General features: G+C 52.3%; 5 protein-coding genes across 5 annotated transcripts; 3 read left to right on the plus strand and 2 right to left on the minus strand.

Moving 5' to 3' along the window:
* The first annotated feature begins 397 nt into the window (after positions 1-397).
* Positions 398-2,818, plus strand: PSV08DRAFT_8776 (uncharacterized protein). Its single transcript, XM_014220755.2, has one exon. The coding sequence runs from the start codon at positions 559-561 to the stop codon at positions 2,518-2,520; it is 1,962 nt and encodes a 653-aa protein (XP_014076230.1). The 5' UTR covers positions 398-558; the 3' UTR covers positions 2,521-2,818.
* A 970-nt stretch (positions 2,819-3,788) lies between these two features.
* Positions 3,789-4,891, minus strand: PSV08DRAFT_249753 (uncharacterized protein; the record flags this gene model as incomplete). Its single annotated transcript, XM_014220756.1, has 3 exons — positions 3,789-4,339; positions 4,393-4,826; positions 4,878-4,891. The coding sequence occupies 3 exons, from the start codon at positions 4,889-4,891 to the stop codon at positions 3,789-3,791; spliced, it is 999 nt and encodes a 332-aa protein (XP_014076231.1).
* Positions 4,892-5,720: 829 nt separating this feature from the next.
* Positions 5,721-12,444, minus strand: PSV08DRAFT_184905 (gpi ethanolamine phosphate transferase 1; the record flags this gene model as incomplete). Its single annotated transcript, XM_014220758.2, has 17 exons — positions 5,721-6,750; positions 6,800-6,987; positions 7,038-8,608; positions 8,659-8,860; positions 9,314-9,393; positions 9,443-9,700; positions 9,750-10,301; positions 10,359-10,698; positions 10,751-10,778; positions 10,832-10,891; positions 10,952-10,976; positions 11,044-11,091; positions 11,176-11,248; position 11,291; positions 11,581-11,666; positions 11,720-12,027; positions 12,081-12,444. The coding sequence occupies 17 exons, from the start codon at positions 12,442-12,444 to the stop codon at positions 5,721-5,723; spliced, it is 5,214 nt and encodes a 1,737-aa protein (XP_014076233.2).
* Positions 12,445-12,913: 469 nt separating this feature from the next.
* PSV08DRAFT_318803 (uncharacterized protein) lies at positions 12,914-13,644 on the plus strand (the record flags this gene model as incomplete). The annotated part of the gene is made up of 2 exons (XM_014220760.2): positions 12,914-13,160; positions 13,211-13,644. Coding segments are annotated over 2 exons (561 nt in total), but the record flags the coding sequence as incomplete, so codon positions are not given.
* A 1,797-nt stretch (positions 13,645-15,441) lies between these two features.
* Positions 15,442-19,752, plus strand: PSV08DRAFT_184820 (uncharacterized protein; the record flags this gene model as incomplete). Its single annotated transcript, XM_014220761.2, has 6 exons — positions 15,442-15,546; positions 15,599-15,682; positions 15,739-16,670; positions 17,237-17,519; positions 17,615-19,485; positions 19,539-19,752. 6 exons carry the CDS (start codon positions 15,442-15,444, stop codon positions 19,750-19,752), a joined length of 3,489 nt encoding a protein of 1,162 aa, XP_014076236.2.
* Between the last annotated feature and the right edge of the window lie 147 nt (positions 19,753-19,899).

Below are 19,899 nucleotides of genomic sequence, written 5' to 3' on the forward strand. Positions count from 1 at the left end.
GTAATCCTGTCAAAGTGTCCGGCCACTAGCGAATCTCCGCTGTCGTATGCTTTTGGTTTTGTTTTGGTAACTTTCATTTTTTGTCCGAATGGTGTATTGGCACGATCTTGGCAAGATTCCTAGTATACGTAAGAGATGGACTATTAATGATTTCAGCAAAGAGGTTTTCTATCCCTGGACAACCTTTGAATGGATCTACACATTTAATATACAATAGAAACAGGCAGAATATGTATTCCATGTATCGTTTCTTAAAAAAGGTTAAGGACCCATATGAAAGACGTGAAAGACGAAGTCCGGGCATCACGTGCCCAGGCGATAAGGCTGACCTGAGTTACGCGTCATTGCAGCCGCACCTAGGGCCGTGGTCCAACACTGCCTCTGCTCACGACATGGTCACGTTTCTTCGGCTTCTCTTCACCCCGCCCGCCCTATTAATCGCCTATGTTCATGTAATGTTTATTTGACCTTTGCCAGCCCCACTTGCACCAGCCTGCCCCACGAAACCGCATGTCTGGCCATCACCATTTGCTGTGGCGTTGAACGCTCCTAACCTTCATGTCTACCGTCTTCTCTTCCTTCGTGCGGCCACAAAAGTCCCGCCAATCCTCAGCCAACCTGGGCACAGCGCCTCCTGGCCCTCCTCCAATCGACAGCCATGGCATCGACGAACCTGACCTTCGTGACCTCAATACCGCTCTCCAGGCACTCACGGACATATTCCCCAACATCCAGCCCGAGGTCTTTCGAGAGATGCTCTCTACTTTCAGCCCAGAAAGCAGGCTACAAGTAATCACCGAGACACTCCTCAAGCATGGCAACAAGTATGTGCGAGGAAGATACCGGATGCCAGCCGAGCACGAAGAGCAACGAGAGACGGCGCAAAAGTACAGGTACCGCAAGGAAGATGCACCGAAGGACACACGTGGTATACCGCTTGCACTCGAGGACAGGTTCAGGTCACGCCGGTACAAGGAAGCCGCCAAGGAGGCCCTCTACCAAGAGTTCAAAGGTTTAAGCCATTCCACCATCAAGGCTGTTTTGGCCGAGTACAATTGGAGCTACACACATGCGCGACCGACGCTGCTAGTGCTCTCAAGTAAGAGTTGGAGATCAAGTATCACGAATTTCCTCATGCGACGCAAAGCACCTAACGCAAATGACCACCCTCTAGTTATATGGACGCCTGCCGACTCGAGGCTGAACCGCCCGCCCATGCCGCTGTTGGTGAAGACAAGGAGCGACGAGCTGAATCAGGAACTCTACAATGCCCTCATTCTGCCCGAACACGAAAAGTATCGGGACGCGCAGCTGCGACAAGATTTCGAGTTGGCTATGAAGTGGAACGAAGAGGAGGCTGAGCAGCAAGGTGAAATGTACGACTGCGAGTGCTGCTTTATACCAAACACTCTGCAGCAAATGTCGACCTGCGATATCGAAGGCCACTACATATGCTTCCGCTGCATACGGCATGCCATTAATGCAGCCCTCTACGACCAGGGATGGGCACGCAATATTAATACCGAGTTCTGTACTTTGAAGTGCATAGCGCCAATGACTGGGGGGTCTGACGAGTGCAAAGGTTGCATTCCGCTTAGTTTTGTCCGCCGGGCCCTGGAGGAGGAACAAGATGGAAAGGATAACTTTGCCAAACTCAACGAGCGTTTCGCCGCCGACGCACTGACAAGGTCGCAGCTTCCTCTAGTCCAATGCCCCTTCTGTCCCTACGCTGAATTGGACGATCTCGCCCTTCCAAGCACAAGTCTCTTTTCCAACCTACGCTTCAAGCCTCGACCCATGATCGTAGCTTCGATAGCTTCTATCCCTTTGCTTGAACTCTTATGCTTCAAAGCCACACAAGTTATTCTCTTCGCCCTGCTCCTCTTATACGGCATAGCCGCAATCGTCTTCCGCCTCCCCGTCATCGCTCCCTTCCAAGCAGCTCTCCGCCGTATCCACCTCAAGCGCCGGGGTCTCCGCTTCCAATGCCTATCACCTACCTGCCAACGCGCCTCATGTCTCTCCTGTTCGCTCCCCTGGCACGACCCCCACACCTGCTTCTCCTCCCAACTTACTTCGCTCCGCCTCACACTCGAGCGCGCCACAACAGATGCGGTAAAACGCACCTGTCCGCAATGCAACCTCGGCTTCGTCAAGTCAGAAGGCTGCAACAAGCTTGTCTGCCTCTGCGGCTACAGCATGTGCTATGTTTGTCGCCAGGGCCTCGCAAACGAGGGCTATCAGCATTTCTGTGGCCATTTTCGTGACAGGCCAGGGCAGCTGTGTGGAGAGTGTAACAAGTGCGATTTGTATCGTGTTGAGGATGAGGAGAGGGTTGTCAAGAGGGCGAAGGAGAGGGCGGAGGCTGAGTGGTGGGAGCAGCAGGGTGAGGGTGCAAAGGAGGGGTTACAGAATGAACTTGGTAAGGACCAGAGTATTCAGGGTAAGGGGGTGTTGGGAATGAAGAGGAGTAGTTGGGAGGCTTGGATTGAGACTGTATTGGATTCTATACTTGTCTGATTTCTTTTGTTCCTTCATCCTTTTCTTCTTCGCCTTGCTTCTACATTTTCGCTTTTTTTTCCTATTTCCTTCTCTCTTGGAATGATCTCAATATGGAGATGTGATACCCACGTTCACCGAATAACTGACTCTCCTTGCAGCATGGTCTCTTCTTTCTCTTGCAGTACAGTTTGTAAAATCTCCTCGCTCTTCTCTCTTCCCTGTTCTTTTTCTCTTTATTCCAAAATGTACATAACTAGGTATCGCATTTATTAGACTGAACATGGATTAAACTGGCAAAACTGAACAGAGAGAAACCTATATCTACCTTCTCTGCTTTCAAAAAAAAAAGGGTAAGATTACTACTCTGACGATTTCAACAAGATAATGGTTTGAGCAAAATAACGGAAAAGGTATTGACGTTGCAATGTTATACCAGTATATCCAGCAAACAGCAAACACAGATTTCAAGGCATTAACAATTGCTCATGTATATCAACTAACCAGGGAAACGACAGCAGGCCGCAAACCCCTGCCATACCGTCCACACACGCAAAAAAAAAAGACACGCAGCATGCTTTCTTTCCTCTTCCCTTGGCCCACCACCTCATCCACTCATATATATTAACGCCAGTTTCATTACACAAAAGAAAAAGAAAAGAAATCAATACCTGGGTATGATGCAAATCGACAAGCACACACCCCCCGACGCGACCCCTCCCCATCCCAAACCAGAGCCTCTCCAGCTTGACGTTTGCCCTACTCTTCTCCTTCCTCCACCATGGAAAATCCGGGAGATATTAAAAAGGACAAAGAAAAAAAGAAAGCAAGGAGATTCGTGTCCCTAGAGAACAAATAAGTATTAAAGTACAAATCTGTAGAGAGGTCGTATGTGTTGGGCATTGTGACTTCATGTGTGCCGCCCCCGCCCTTGTATGATGGTTTCTCCATTCCACTCTGTAAGCTTAATAACACTGTAGCCCAGAGAAGGGGAAGAGGGAGAAAATCCAAAAAAAACGGCTTAGAAAAAGGAGAGAGAAAAAGAGCGTCATGTACGGGGCATGACTTTAGAAGCGCAAGCAGGGGCTGACGCGAACTGAGCGGGGGTTGGTTGGAATAGGTAACGGACTGAGCCGGAACGTTTGTTTGTGGTATCCAAAGAGGAAAAAAAACAAGTAAAGGAAAAAGATGGTAGCGGGAATGGTTCGTGCGAAAAACCCGGCTCGGTACCACAAATTCGCATTACCATTGATCTTCGCTCAGAACGGGGCTACTAGGCAAGGTTCTCTCTAGTGGAACCGAGGCGGAGTAACGGAACCGTTACCAGCGCCGTTTGGCTGAAACTCCATCTCGCGCTTCATCATATCGAGGGTGGATGGGAAGTAAGGCTCGACACCATATGTCTTGAGATAACTAGCCGTCTTCTCAATGCGCTTGATTTCGCGCTTGACGTCCCAGGCCTCGCCTTCGCCAAATCGGCGCTGCACAACATCGACCATGGTCTCGTCGAGGCGGTTGTAGAAGTCGCGACGTGCGGCAATGTCGCCGGCGTCGGCGCTGTCGATGCCGCCGTGCGAGTTGAGGTTGCCGCCGAGCTTTAGGATGAGATCGAAGGCATAGCGGGGTCCAGATGGGAGGAGTGTCAGACGCTGGATGTCGGGCAAGAACTTCAACATGGCTGACGCAAAATGCGATGAAGATATAGAGTCGTTGAGGTCGTCTTGCAGGCGGTGCAGATCAAAGTTGACAATGGTAATCTTGCGGTCCAGCTGGGCGTTGAGTGTGGGTGCAGCGTCAGCAGTCGTGGTGTCCATAATCTTTGCGATTGAGGCGGGGACGTCTGGAAAATTGTCAGTACAACGTCAGCAAGCTGGAGAAGAGGACACAACATACCTGGTCGCAAGCCGCGCTTGTCAATCCAGTTGTGCACTTCGGCGCGCTGTTGCTCGAGCTGGTCTACCCAAGCCTGCAGGTCGGCCAGCTGGCTCTCAAGCTGCTCAATCTTCTCCGTGTATGGCTGCACGGCCTGGTTGAAGGCAGCGGTGAGAAGATCGGGCATACCCAGCCCCATTGGGGTGGTATTGCTGGTGGAAGGCACTGTCTGGGTTCGCATAGGCATGGCGTTGTGGGAAGTGGGAGCACTCTGAGCGTACGTGGGCTCCTGGGGCTGCTGTTGGCGGGGGTACATGTCCTGATCGTCGAGCGACAGCGGCTGACTGTGATGGGACTCTTTGCGACTAGATTCGGGGCGCTTATCTGCTTCGTAGTCGAATGACTGCGAGCGAGGGTTAGGTTCGTTTTCGACGTAGGAATTGGCCCTTGATCGCCTAGATTGGGTTAGCTTGCCGGGTTTGGCGGGTGAAGGGCGAGCGGGCTACCTTTTGAAGAACATTATGGGGGGAGAGGAGTTTTGCGGCGGACAATGACAGTAGTCGGTGTTATAAGCTCGGAGGGAGGCGGGAAGCGAGATTGCGCCACGAGTGAAAAATAAGAGAAAGGTTGGGTTATTTGACGGCCTTAGATTGGCAGAAAAAGGGAGAGGTTGAAGCACTACGGCTGGGCGTGTGTCGTGTCGGGCGGCGGGTAGCGGATGGTGGTTGGGACGGCCCCTGTCCTTCGCAGAGGACAGTCGATGACAGCAGCGCGCGCGCCCACAGCCACGCCGTGAACAGGATGCTGTTAGCAGTAGTATGTCGCTGCTAACGTGACTAGATGGCGGCGCAGATAGCAGATAAGATGGGATACCGTGGACAAGACACGCCCGTTTGCGAAAGGACGGTGAGCTTGCAAGCTGCGTGCATGCAAAAGGAATTGGGTTCCGAACCAGAACACATCATCACCACACTGGTGGAGCCGAACGCTTGCCCAGCCTCTCCCAGCCTCGCTCCAGGCCGCCCATGCCGCTTGTCCACCCATGCCATGCTCTCCTGACCCATCCGCTACTCCATTTAGAGTAGTCCATGTTGCGCCATCACACAGCCCGTGCAGCCGACAATCGACGACAAGACCCCGCGTGGGGTCCACGTCACCTGACCCCTCCCCCCTCAACAGCCACTGTTGCCCAGCAACGCCACACCACCTCAACAACGTCCATAGTCGTTGGCAACGAAAAAGCAATCTCTTGGTACTCGCGCTCTGTCTCCCTATCTAGCCCGAGCGCGGTGTCTGGCGCCCCGTTGCTTCTGCCCGCTCTCTGCATACAAACCGTACCACGGCACCGACTACGCCGCCTTCCCCTTGACCTTAGCCCCCCCCGCTTTCTTCCCCCCAAACTCTACGCCCCGGATCGTCCACTCGCTATAAATCTCCAGTCCAGACACAAACACGCCAAGCAGACTAGCAATCACAAAGTGGCTAATCGTAGTCCCAATGTCCAGCCAGCTGCCCTCGTCCTTGACCATGTAGAAGAAACTCAACGTCATGACATCGCTAACTGCCATGACTACCATGAAGAGCGCAGAAGGCGCCACGCCCAGCCCACGGTTCAACAATCCGAAATTTGCCGACAGCACCGCAAACGGAGCCATTAGCTTGAGCATGAGCAGCGCTCCCTGAGAAAAGGGATCGAAAATGGGTATCAACCGGTACACGGCCTCCAGAGAAAACGACGATACTGACGCAATGTTGGATGCGCTGAAAAATGCTGACTGAATGAAGAAGATGAAGAAGAGAGCTGTGCGTGCGTCGGCGAGTGTCAATGGCCTGTACTCTCCCTTTTGGACAGACTCGAGGCGCTCGACAGCTGCGTCCTTGGTTGGCTTGGCCGGATCAGATGCCGTGACCGCTGTTGATGGATTGCCTGTGCTGTGCAGGTGGACTTGATGCTCAAGGCTCATCCAGCTGAACAGACACATGCAAAAGGCAAAGTAGAAGAGTCCTTCATACGAGATGGACAGGATGATGAATGTCGGCGCAAACTGGAGGAAGATGACGACGAGGCGGTGCACGTAGTGGCTATTGGGGTATAGACCATGCAGCTGCGGGACAAAAAGAGAGGCCGCAAGCGTCGCTCGTCCCATGGTAAGCACGCCGTAAGGTATTCCCTCACGCGCTTGTAGGTAGCTGATGCTGCTCTTGGTGACAATCATGGAAAGCAAGACAAGGCCGAGTTGGACGCCGAGGATGATGCGCGATTTGTTGTTAAGCTCATGAGATGCAAGTTCAGACTCTGATTTGGAGCCTGCAACCAAGTTCCTTTCGAAGAGCAGGTAGAGTGCACCCACCGCGAACATCAATACTCCCCCGAGTAGACTATGCATGTCAGCAGCCGAACAAGACCGAGCAAGGTTGTTCCACATACATCAAGCGCACATCCTCTGCCTTGATTGCAGGCAGCAATGTGAAAGCACTCATGGCTATACATGACACCACCCATGCCGCAACTGTTGCCATGTTCTTACGCATAAAGTCTTGACCGTAGATTGCTGGCCAGCATGTTGCCAGCAGATAGCAGCCCGTGTAAATCTCCCGAACGAAATAACTTTGGACCTATTCCAAGTCAGTACAAAGTGCTCGGTGTCACCAACTATTTCACTTACGAGAGCCTCAAGCAGACCGAAGAATCCCAATGTCCCCAGCACAAGCTTCGCCACATCAGCACCAGAGTTGAGATGGCCCAACAAGATCTTGCTTCCTTTGACAAGTGACAATCTCTGGGCATATATTTCCTCCCAGAACAAGACTGGAAAGAATGCATATGCGTAATAGACAATGGGTGATTGCTGCTTCAACAGAATGCCATAGAGTGCAACGAGCACCGAGGAGAATACTACCATGCTCGGGATGGTCCGCTGTGTCGGTACCTCCTCTGTCAGAACGTGAAGGTGAATCACTGTAGTAACAGCAAAGACCATCCAGCCAACATAGCCAGCCGTTACCAGTGTTCTCAGGAACAACCAGTCGTACGTCTGCAGATAGCGCAGACCCTCGAGGCCAAGGTCAATCAGATCGTATGTCTGGCGAATAGCCTGCTCAGCATTACCTTGGTCTATCACCGCCTGTATCTCTGACACGCGATGCTCAACTGAGTGCGCTTCGTCGCCAAGGCCAGAAAAGGGCTTGTACTTTAGAGTAGTAGACTTCTTCACCTCCTCCTTGACATGATACATTTCCAGAATTTCTTTGGCATTGATAAGGAGCGCTTCAGCCTTGGACTTCATATCCGTGTCAAGGTAAGAAAGAGGCAAAACTCCAACAGAGTTGGTTGGGAAGTCGAGTCCAACAAGATACGCCATCAAGGCTGCGACATCAGCCTGGTCAACGTCATGCCGTTCGATTTCATCCAAATTCCAGTCAGACGAGAACTCGGTGTGCCCTCTGGCAATACCTGATGTGTTTCTCACCGGCGGTGCAATACCAGCACCCCATGTAACCAGAGGTGTGCGTGTATTATCCGGATGTCCATCGCCATGACTACCCCAATCGCTCATGCCGTGATCGGCCGTGAAGATGAAGGCTGTCTTGTCGTCGGCATAGAAATCTTCAATAAGTTGTGTGATTCTCTGCACCCCTCGGTCTACAATCTGTAGATTGTGTAGGTACTGCCATGAGTACGGTCTGTGTATGTGGCCCGTCGTGTCAAGTCCTAGCAGGTGCAAGAAGAATACATTCTTCTCTTTTCGTAGCTCAGCATCCAACGTCGCATTTGTTTTTGCGTCAGCAAAGAGCTTCTCAACACGCTCAAAGACCCACTCGTCCAGTGCCCAGGCGTCTTTTGACGAATCCTCGTCCTCAGCGGCATAACAGTATGCATCCACTCTTCCTGGGACTGCTCCCGCTTCGAACATGGGAAGAATATCGGGACTGCCCCAGCTCCATGTATGTCTACTTCGGTTGAAGACGCTGTCGAAGTTGACTGGGTTGAGCTTCCATCCCGTTGTGACAGCAGAAACATCCTCATACAAGCCTGCAATGAGCGCAACATGCCCGGGACGCGATTCTGTGGGGACGCGAGTATGAGAGACACCAAAAGTGCCTTTTTCTAAAACGCGAGAGCGAAGGAACGGAGCGAGGGGACGAGGGGTGTCTACGTCGTCTGCGAGAGCGGTCGGCGGATTGGGGTCCGGGTTAGGAAACGATTGAAATGCTTTGTCTGCGCGGAGACCATCGCCTGGAATATGGTTAGCCTGCCAACTGTTGCATAAATACGGCGTATCTTACCAACAAAGAGTACCAATCGCTTTGCGGGAGCTTCTTGCGTCTCCACGCGGTGTTCGCGCATGCCATGAACAATAGGGCTGACAAAGTAAATTGAGAAGCAAGAATATATGTACGTCAAATGGAACACTACCGCGATAAGCAGAAACGCATACCGCCTGAATTGCGACATTGTGAATGAGTGTAGAGAAAGAAAGAGGCGCGCCTCAAGGACACGTTTTGTTGCGACGCGACCCGGTACTCAGTACTCAGATGGTTTACGCTCTACGATGTTGTCCCTGCCAAGAGTTTACGTACGTCGTTATGTTAAGGAGACAGACCCACGTTGCCCCTCGTTCCTACTGTCAGACAAGTCAAACACGCATTTCACACCGTGGACATTATTCGTCAATCAACTAGTCTACTGTAGTCCCCCGTGGCATGTGTGATCAACGGAACATCAAGGTTGGTACTGCGTCGCCCAAATAGGAAATACCGAGCTTGAGCTCCGCACAAGCGACTGCATCTCTCTTGGTACGGATAACTTGATTGTTATGAATGCATGTCATTGCTACCAAACCTGCCACAGAAAAACCTCAAAGTATCTGGCAAAGCGACTGATTGCTGCTTGTATGGGCATTTATCCATCATACACCAAGCCTCTTGTCTATTCTTCGACGTTGAAGTTTGCACCTTCCCTAAGGCCCTCAACAACGAGCTCCTGGCCTTCTGCGCGCTTGTAGATATCCTTGATGTCATCTAGTACCATGTTAGCACCGTTGAATCGTGTCGAAGTAACGCGTCTTACCAGTCGTTGTCTCAAAGTGGCTGGTGGCATCGTAGCTCTTTGACAAGAAGATGTTGTCATTAGCACCACTCTCAATTGGCTCGTAGAGCGGGATAGCTGGTCCCATAAACTTCTCCTCAATTGATCCAAGACGGTCGAGACCCGGCTGAAGCTCAAGGTGGTGGTTGCTGTCGCCCTCAGCAATAGTGGAAACAATGGCAATGTAGTATCCCTTGGGGCAGACGTTGTGTGCAGATGAAACGACGGCAACATAGATATCTAGAAGAGGTATTAGCATTCTTCTTCAAGCCGATTGTTCTTCACATACCATGCTTGCGTCCGACCTGGGACTGGGGAATAATCAACTGCAGGGAATCGGCATCTGATGTGTTGGGAACGGGGTGGTTGAGAATGCAAATAGCCTTGAGCAGGTGTCCGGTAACACGGGCCTTGCTGGGGAAGTATGAAGGGTCTGCGAGGATCTTGCCTGCCTTGGTCTCAAACTTCATGCCGTCGCCAGGAACGTCCTTCTCCTTCATGGTGGCCTTTATGCCAACAACCTTGCCGCCCTCGTAGATGAACTCATCTACATCGGTGTTGAGCATGTAGGTGCCACCATAAATGGCAGACAGACGAGCGAAGCCCTGAGGAAGTTCTCCGAGACCATACAGGGGGTAGATGTATGGCGACTTTCCATAGCGTGCCATGGAGTTTACATACAGCCTGATGCGCTGGATGGCATCTTCTGCTGCACCCTTCTGCTCGATGTAGTCGTCGGTTGGGTAAAGAGCCATAGAGTGGCCAACGAAATCGCGAGTAGAGGGCTCAAGACCAAATTTGTCATAAATGTCCTTCATGGTGCTGTTCTTGACGTCCATGCCTATTGTGTATCAGTCACCCTGCTCTAAAAAAACATTTGGTCTACAGAGAGTCATACCCTTGTGTGTGGCTGGATCATCCTCCTTGTAGCCGCCAACCCACTCGAGGAAGTTCCTCGCTCGGCGCTTCTCGAAAAGACCCATAAGGGGCGATCGAAGAGCCTCACCGGCGTCTGAGGGGACCTTGGCAATGGTCGCCTTGGAGCCGTTGCCCTGCTGAACATAGCTGCCAGCAATTTGCTTGAAGTCGAGGTATTTGGTGACATCGGTGGAAACGAGGATGTTGGTCAGTTCGCCGTTGGCCATGAGAAGCTTAGGAACGAGATCGATGTTCCAGTCGTTGACGCGGCCATACTTCTTCCATGGCTCGCCCTCGGTCTGGCCATATCGCTTGAAGAGCTACACGAAGTGTCAGTGAGTCGAGTGATGGTTGTTGTCCTTGAATACGTACTGCCTCGATGTTCAGCGATGCTGCCTCACTGTGTGGTGTCAGCTTTAGTTCCCCTCAACAGCGTCCATCAGCGCCACGCACCCTCCGTAGTGGTCATTGCGATCAATGTGGAGCACCTTCTTGCCCTTTACACTAAGCACACTGCAAGGATATCGTCAGCCCATGTCCGGTTTTTGCTTTTGGTCGGGGTGCTTGTGTTACCCTGAAAGCACACATTCGGTGAGACCTGTGAAATGGTTAGCTGCGTTGGCCTGCGTGTCGCGTAGGCGGGGTAATGGGGAATGGCAACGCACCTGTTCCCAGGACCACGACGTCGTATTCTGGAGCAATTTCTTCCATGGCTGAATGAGGAGAGTTGTGAGGATAGGGGTGGTTTGCAGACTGCAGTAGAAGAAGTCCACTAGAAGGCGCGTGGGTAGGTCGACTGAGGGCGGTGAGGTGGATGTGGGGTTGGAGCTCTTTGGGAAGCGCCTCGCCAATCTGGTCGAGTTGTTTGTGCTAGCACTACTTTCATAACTCAACGCGTTTGGCATATGCTACGCTAGTGCTGTTCACTATCTGACACCATGCAAGACCAAATGCAGAATAACCAGGCTGCCTTGACTGCTGGACAGGCCTTTATTTGTACATGTGCACCGTGAACCCTTGTTCATCGCCGCCCGAGGATCTTACATATACCCCGTACTGACTGTAGTCGCATATATGTACCATCGTTGTTCCCAGCATGCCAAATAGATGTGCAGAACTCGTCCGAGTGCACGCTAGCTCAGTAAACTTTGCAGCAACAAGGACATCCGGGCCTTCTTCAAACGTGCAGCATTCATCTCGACTCTGCTATCGTCTTGTCCCTTCCAGGCTCCTCGCTCGTTGAGGCAGCTTGAGCCTCGTATGGTGCATCGTCAGCTTCTAGTGGGTCCTGGAGAGAGTGTCAGCACCATGCACTGGATTGTGGCCAGGAGCAAAACTCACATATGGTGGTTGTGTGTACTGTGGGCCATCCGTCCTTGACAAATCAATATCCGGATCACGCTGTGCCAGAGCATATGCCTCTTGGTACGCCTGGTGCCTCTCAGCCAGCGTGTCCAAGATTGCCTTCATCGTTTCCTGCACTGTCTTGTCGCGCCCGTGGTTCTCGTAGTCACCATAGCCGGCATTGAGGCGCTTCCGCTCAATCTTCTCTGTCGCAAGGCGATTCCGCTCCTTGACGCATACCCACCACAGCTGGTGGAGGGCGTCCCAATCTCGACTACGCAGCTCGCCGACAGTCCACGCTCTGCCTGTGTCCCCGTCAGCTACCGCCTCACTCGCCATGAAGCCGACTGCTGCATACCATGCCTCTGCTCGTCCACTGGTGTCTGCAGCAGCTTTTGGTCCTTGAAGAATCCCCACAGTCCATGGTCTGGGGTGCCAGTAACTTTGTGTTCGATTGGCACCGGCTTTGGCAACTGTTGCTTCTCAAAATCTTTTTGCCTGACGGACAGTGTTTGCCGTGGCCGCAGGGCAGTCGCCCTCACTGCAGACACGCCTCTGATTTTGTTGTTGTCCCTCTTCCACCATTGTGGTGACGTCGAAAAGCAGGCCCTGGAGCCATTGTGCGCGCATTGGGCCGAGGGGACGAGAAAGGCGAGCAGGGCGTCGGATGGCGTCGACGCCAAACCGGGTCGTAGCAGTCGTGCAGAGGGCATCGTCGGCATGGCGTTGGTGTGGGCTGTGCTTGCCGACAAATGGGCGCAGCAAAGTTGCAGCTGGAAAATGCGACGGGGGTCTGCAGCTAGCGCGCCCAGCGCCCATGGTTGGGATCGCCCCGTCAGCCGTCGGGGGTGTGTGATCCCTCGTAGATATAAAGAGAAGCCACCCCGCCCTTCTATCCTGCTCCTCAACAAACTTCGCGCTCATCACCCCGTGTTGGGCGCCCTCCGATAGTTTCCAATTTCATTTGACGAATTCTTCGATTTCACCAGCGGGGACCAGGACCCGCACTACAACATCTCGACATGCAATATACCTCTGTCATCATGCAGTTCGGCATTGTCCGACCCTTCCGCCTGTTCTGGCAACCCTCTAGATTCACTGTTGCCATCAAGCCTCCATGGACTACAGTCTGCTGATTGGCAACTTGGGCCTTCTTATTCCGGTCCTCAAGACAACAATCATTTGATCGACACTTCCCTTCTGGCCACCTCTTCGGCCTCGACTGGCAACCTTATCGTACCGGACGCCTCTCTTTACCCCACTGCTGACTTCAACCTCTTCCCTACTGGCAATTCGCCGTATCTTGGCCATGATTTCCAACTGTTTCCCCAAGGCCATGGTTCGCTTTCTACTACTGGAGATACTATTGATACACTTGCTATGGCTCAAAGCATGAAACTTTCCAACAACATGGATGCGGCAGCGCACATGACCAGAGGTAAGAATTGCTCTACGACGCATTCAGTGATCAGTGTCTAATTTGTATAGACGACTCTCAGTCTGGTTCGTCTTGGACAAGCCGCAAGGATCGGAGCTCGTCATCTCCTGAGCACGTTTCTTCATCCAAGACGTCGTCTACTAAGAGCAGTCCCGTGGTACAAGAGGCTGCTTCGCGGATTGAGAAGCGAAAAGCTAACACGCTTGCTGCCCGTCGTTACCGCCAAAAGCGGGTTGATCAAATGAGTACTCTGGAAGCTGAACTGAAAGAGATCAAGGCCGAACGGGACGAACTCAAAGTCCGCAACGCCAGGCTTGAAGGCGAGGTGGAAACTCTCCGTGCTCTTCTCCGTGCGCAAAAGTAACGGCGCATGGGCAGATGGGCAAAAGGGGTGGGTTCTGACCTTACGGGTAGGACATGGTCGGTTCGTGGACTTTTGTAACGTGTCTATGTGCATGCAATACAATTCAATTCTTTTTCTACGAATGATTGCAAAGACTTATACTGGCGGCAGTCTTTGGGGCAATAGTGCTTGCCAGCATCATATTCACTCATGCTGACGAGGAAGATGCGCAAGGGCATGGTTGACGATGACGATGAGTCTAGGCAAGTTGGGGAGGCAGCCATGGAACATGCAAGGCTTACGCCCTGATGCGAGGCATTTCCTCTGACATGCGAGCTTCAGTGGCGCACTCAGACATGTGCACTGAATTCTCCTGTTACGTACTAGACGTATGCTTGCTGTGTGAGGCTTCGCTCTTGTCTGCAGCCAGGCATTCGGCAATGCTTCGCTGCAGCTGCATGGTAGGTAGATTCGGCCCCACATGGCTGTCCAACCAGACGGCAGTATAGTGAGTCATTCTCACTCACCATGCACACAGCTAGCACTAAGTCGTTAGTGGCTTGCCTTGCAGCCACATTATACGACCTGCCATGTGCATATGTACATGTTCATGTACACCTCCGCTACACGCATATCCTGTCCGCAGTCTCGCCCTGTGCCTTGCGCCCTACAGCGATCGTGGGCACTTGACGTCACCATCCGCCCTCGATCTGGACCTCGGCTCCTCCGCATTCCTGTCCAAGCAACCTGTCCAAGCAACTGCGACGACGATGGTAGTTACACCCAATTTCGGCCCAACTCTAGGCGACCCCACGCCCAGTAACTTGTTCGGTCAAAGTCTGCATCACGTTACGATGTTTTGATGAGATCAATTAAACAAAGGTCCTTTCCATGCCAGACTCTGCCGCTTGCACGTACACATGGCGTTCTCTAGCTAAGTACTTACCTTGATTGTCAAGGCCGTCGGCGAGGCGTCTCTTAGCTATGTATAAGTATGTCCCGACGCGATTCATGGGCTGAGCCCGCAGTGCTGCTTGTAACAAGGTCAGTCAAGTTGCGCCTCAGATCGTTGGTCATTCAACCGCGTGCAACGCAGGTTTCAGCCTCATCCATCTCAAACATCTCGAGCGCAACGTTGATGCCAGTCGACTGTCCCGTTGCCGAGTCTATCAGTTCATGCAGGCTCCCTGTTACATACCCGGATACATCCACTCGAGACCGTTGTCTAGTCCGGTTGTAGCTAGCAGACGTTTGGGACGTTGGCAGTGCATCAGTTTTGTACCCCAGTCTGGAAATGGCCCCCGTTTTGTGACCCTACACCCTTTGTCGGGGACCACACGGAAGCCCACTTTGTTTTTGCCTCTAGCGTAGTATACAATTCCAATACTGTCAGGCCCCGGGCCTATCTTATGGCAGTACGAGCTGGTTAATAATATACCGGTTTCTAAGCCCAGCCCTCCACGTTTTTCCGACCTCCTAGCGGCAGCACGAGCCTATCATATCGCGTCAGGCACAAATGTGGATCGCTGCGCGTCGAGCCATGCCTTCCGTTCCGCTAGCACCATTTCCACAGTTGTGTTGATAGTCTTACTTGGTCGGCACACGCAAGGGTCACGAAACGCTTTACGGAGCAGTATCTCCCGCTGGTGGAGAACCCGGGGAACCCTAAATCTTGGGGCTCGCCCCCTATAGATCGCGTCTGGTAGCCAACGTGTTCATGCTCGTTGTTTGTTCTCATCATACTGTTCTCTCGGCGCACATCTCTACCGTCGCCATTCTCGACTTGGCGTCGACCACAATCAACTCCTATTTCCAGGGAGAAGCGAGCAGGGCTAGACAAAGATGTATTTACGCCCAGGATTCGTTGTGGTTATCGTGGGGGGAGTTCTGACAACAATATCAACAATCGTCGTGGGGCTCCGGTGAGTTGATGTGACAATGACAGCTGTGGTCCAAATCCTAATCAGCCACTACAGATATTACTGCAGGTACTTTCTTGTCGGATCTCTCACCGCAAGCGACCATCTCATGTTGGTCTCTCTGGTAAGGTTTTACCAATGCCAAGCTCAAGGCCAGTGCTGACAAAATTGACTAGGTCATTGCATGGGGAACTTTCACAATCAACTACTACCAAGATGTGACAAGCAGTGGCTATCGACCCTCATACCTCCGTAGACCTGTAAGAAAGGAATTACAACCAAATCCTCTGAGAACTATTCTGACACACGCGCTCAGGACAAATATCCAGAGATCGAGCCCTACGTGCTGGGAGTACTCATCTCCTGGTGGGCCTACCGGTTCGTCTACGTGATAGGACTTGGCTTCATTAAGCTTAGTATCCTCTTCTTCTACCGCTCCATTGCTGCCAACGTCACCTTTCGCCGAGTCGTGTATGGCACGATGGGGTTTGTGGTGATGTACACATTTTCCGCAACCATTGCCGCAATCTTCCAGTGCCAGAATCCAGCGAGCGCTTGGTCCACGACAAACTACTTTGCCCAGTTCGATCCCAACCTTAAGAGAGAGCCCGCTGTGTGCTGGGATCCAGTTCCGCTATGGGTATTTTCGTCGGCGTGCAACCTACTCACCGATGTTATCATTCTGTTGATGCCGCTGCCGACGCTGCTGAGTCTCAGGATACCAATGGGCAAAAGACTAGCACTGATTGGCATCTTTTCCGTGGGATTGATGGCCATTGTTGCATCTTCAGTACGCATGTGGGTCATGTACATGTGGGCCGCGTCTCCTTACAACTCTGCGCGATACGGCGCGGATCTGCTCCTGTGGGGTCAGGTTGAGACCAACAGTGGCATTATATCAGCCTCTGTGCCATTTCTTCGTCTTCTCTTCCGCAACAAGGAAAAGAAGCCGCGACAGAACGGCACGCCGCAGAAGATTTCCGCGACTCCGCCAGGAGCCCCGCCACCAACGCCGCCAAAGGACGACGAGTACAGTCCACGCCAAGTGCCAGATGTGGAGATGTGGCCACTTCCAAACGAGAAGGGCCTGGATAGGGGAGAGTCTGTGGGTTTCATCACAATACACGAAAGATCGACGATAGCAAGAGAGTCGACTTGGGGCCCGTTCGTCACAATACCAGAAAGCTTGAGCTCGGATGGTAAAGGCAGCCCACATCTGGCACCTCCATTTTCGCCGCATAAGACGACGTACTAAGGCAAATGACATTTCTTTTGTTCAGTTTATATGTAAGTAATGTTTATATGTGCATGTCCGGAACGAGGTATACGTGTCTTGATAAGAGCGGAAGTAGCTGGGCTACGGGGGCTGCTACGCATCTGATGATTTTTGTGTACTATAATACGAACGCATATCAAAAGCGTAATCATGTTAAATCTTGCTGGCATTGAAACTGATGGCGCCTTGTCTCGGTAAGGCTTATTCCCGTGACAAAGAGGCGGGAGGGGGGGAGTTCCAACAGAACATGTTGCACAAGAGCGGCAGCATAAGCATGGGTATGGAGATGGCGCCTTGCCAATCGGGGCTAACCTTGAGGCGGATGCATCCATGCCATGGTAGACGCCGATCTTCACGCGGCTAGAATCCGGAGCGCGGCGGAGAGGTCACGTAGCCTATTTGCATGCGTTGTTAACGTCTTAAGCTTCACTGCCTGTCGTGCTCACAAGTACAAAACCCTTGTTCAACACAGCACACCATCCAACTGCCCGCTTCCCCACATGCCGGCATAAGAGCAATCAGACTGAAGCCCTCCTAGCTTGCCCACCGTGGCTTCCTCACGCCCCATCAAGTGGTTCCTCGCCGCCGTCGCTCTCTTCATTGGCACCACCGCCATCCTGGCTTCGATTCGGCTCGGCGGGCGTGTACCTTCGATCCTGCAATACATCAAGCCCCCTCCCTTGCGCAATCCCCTCTACACCCAGCCCTTTCGTCCCCTCACAAACTCCACCATGGCCCCGGCCCAGTACAAGACGCCGCCTCAGCTGCCCCCCAAGTTCACTGCTACCAAGCAGAGCCTGGTCGATGATGCCAAGCGATTGGTACGTCTTGTTGAAGTTATTGTTGCTGTTGTCGTCAACGCCTTGGTCCCCGCAGTAGGCAATGCTCCGGATAGATGCTGACGTGCGCCCCTCAGATTGAAAGGTCACGCAATGTCCAAGATAGCATTGTCCGCGATGTCAAGCCCGAGAGTGCTACCTTTGCCAACACAGTCCTCCCAATTGCCCGCGATGACAACAAAATGGCCATTGAAGCGCATATTCTCGGCTTCTACAACGCCGTCTCGACCAACAAGGAGCTGCGTGACGCCTCGAGCGAGGTCGAGCAGATGCTCGACGACTTTGGCATCGAGTCGTCCATGCGTGAGGACGTCTTCAACCTCGTTGATGCGGCGCTGAAGAAGGGCGAGAAGCTGGACCCTGAGTCGCAGCGGTTGCTGGAGAAGGACCACAAGTCCTTCATCCGCAATGGTCTGAACTTGCCTGTAGGGCCCAAGAGGGATCGGTTCAAGGAGATTAAGCAAAGGCTTAGTCAAATCGGCATCGCCTTCCAAAAGAACCTCAATGAGGAGAACGGAGGATTGTGGTTCACACCCGATGAGCTACACGGTGTTCCCGAAGATGTTCTTTCTGGCCTCAAGAAGGGCGAGGGCGAGAATGAGGGCAAACTCTTCCTCACCTTCAAGTATCCCGACCTGTTCCCTACTCTCAAATATGCAACTAATCCAGAGACACGAATGAAGGTCTTTGTCGCCAACGAGAACAAATGCGATGACAACGTGGCGCTCTTCAGGGAAGCAATCCTCCTCCGTGACGAGGGAGCCCGTCTCCTTGGCTATGACAACCATGCGCAGTTCCGGATAGAAGACAAGATGGCAAAGACTCCCAAGACGGTCGACGAATTCCTCGGGGATTTGCGCAAGAGACTCGCGCCAGGCGGCAAGAAGGAGATTGAGAGGCTGATCGAGCTGAAGAAGCAAGATGCCAAAGAGAATGGACTAACTGGTCCGTTGGCCGAGGACTACTACCTCTGGGATAACAGGTATTACGACCGCCTAATGTTGGAGAAGGACTACCAGCTCGATCACCAAGTCATTGCTGAGTACTTCCCTCTGTCAACAACAATCCAGGGCATGCTGAAGATCTTCGAGGAGCTCTTCGGTCTAGTCTTTGTCGAGATTGTCGGCGAGGAAGATAGGGCTGCGCTTGCGGATGGCGGCAAGGGATCCGACATTGTTTGGCACGAGGATGTACAAATCTTCAGTGTTTGGGACGATGAAGGCGAAGGTGCTGGTTTCGTTGGTTACCTGTACCTTGATCTTTTCCCGCGAGATGGCAAATATGGGCATGCAGCCAACTTCAACCTGCAGCCTGGCTACATTGACGAAAACGGCAAGCGACGCTACCCTGCCACAGCCCTCGTCTGTAACTTCTCCAAGCCGACGCAGAAGAAGCCTTCGCTACTGAAGCACGATGAAGTTGTCACTCTCTTCCACGAGCTTGGACACGGTATTCACGACCTGGTGTCTCGCACAACCTACTCACGCTTCCACGGCACCAACACCGTCCGTGACTTTGTCGAGGCTCCATCCCAGATGTTGGAGAACTGGTGCTGGACGCCCTCTCAACTGCGCTCGCTATCACACCACTACTCGTATCTCTCTCCCGAGTACGAGAAGGCGTATTTGGAATCGTCTGGCAAGGACTCAAAGCCTTCGGAGCAGATTCCTCAATCGCTCATTGCCAACCTGATCTCTACCAAGCACGTCAATGACGCCCTCTTCAACTTGAGGCAGTTGCACTTTGGCACTTTTGACATGGCTGTCCATGAACCTGCCAGCCATGAGGAGCTTGAGAAGATGGACATTACTGAAAAGTACAACAAATTGAGATATGAGATCAGTCAACTCAAGGGACCTGAGTCGCTGGAGGGTGACAAGAAGGGTGACTGGCACTGGGGTAATGGAGAGGCTACCTTTGGTCACTTGATTGGTGGCTACGACGCTGGGTAAGTCTTTACAAGCTATATGGGAGAACAAGACATACTGATGATAACCATAGATACTACGGCTACCTCTCCTCTCAAGTCTACTCTACGGACATGTTCTACACCGTGTTCAAGTCCGACCCCATGAACCCTAAGGAAGGTCGTCGTTACCGCCACACTGTCCTTGAACGCGGTGGCTCAAAGGAAGAGATGGACATCCTTGAGGAATTCCTTGGTCGCAAACCTCAAACCGAGGCTTTCTACAAGGAGCTGGGCATCTCGCAGTAAAGTGTGCGTATTGCTATGGAAGATCTTAGCAAGCTAAATGCAAGACATCTAGAGTAAAAAATTATTATAAATGTAAAAGATTTTAAGTCTAGGGTTTCTGTCCTCGAGCAAGAACGGAATGAGCTTCGTCGTTCTTTAGTATTGTGC

Source organism: Bipolaris maydis (genome assembly GCF_028858645.1).
Source record: "Bipolaris maydis strain C4 unplaced genomic scaffold PSV08scaffold_11, whole genome shotgun sequence".
NCBI classification, from domain to species: Eukaryota; Fungi; Ascomycota; class Dothideomycetes; order Pleosporales; family Pleosporaceae; genus Bipolaris; species Bipolaris maydis.

Bases quoted from the DNA above. Each gene is read 5' to 3' on its own strand.
- PSV08DRAFT_8776 (XM_014220755.2), top strand. From the start codon at position 559: ATGTCTACCGTCTTCTCTTCCTTCGTGCGGCCACAAAAGTCCCGCCAA.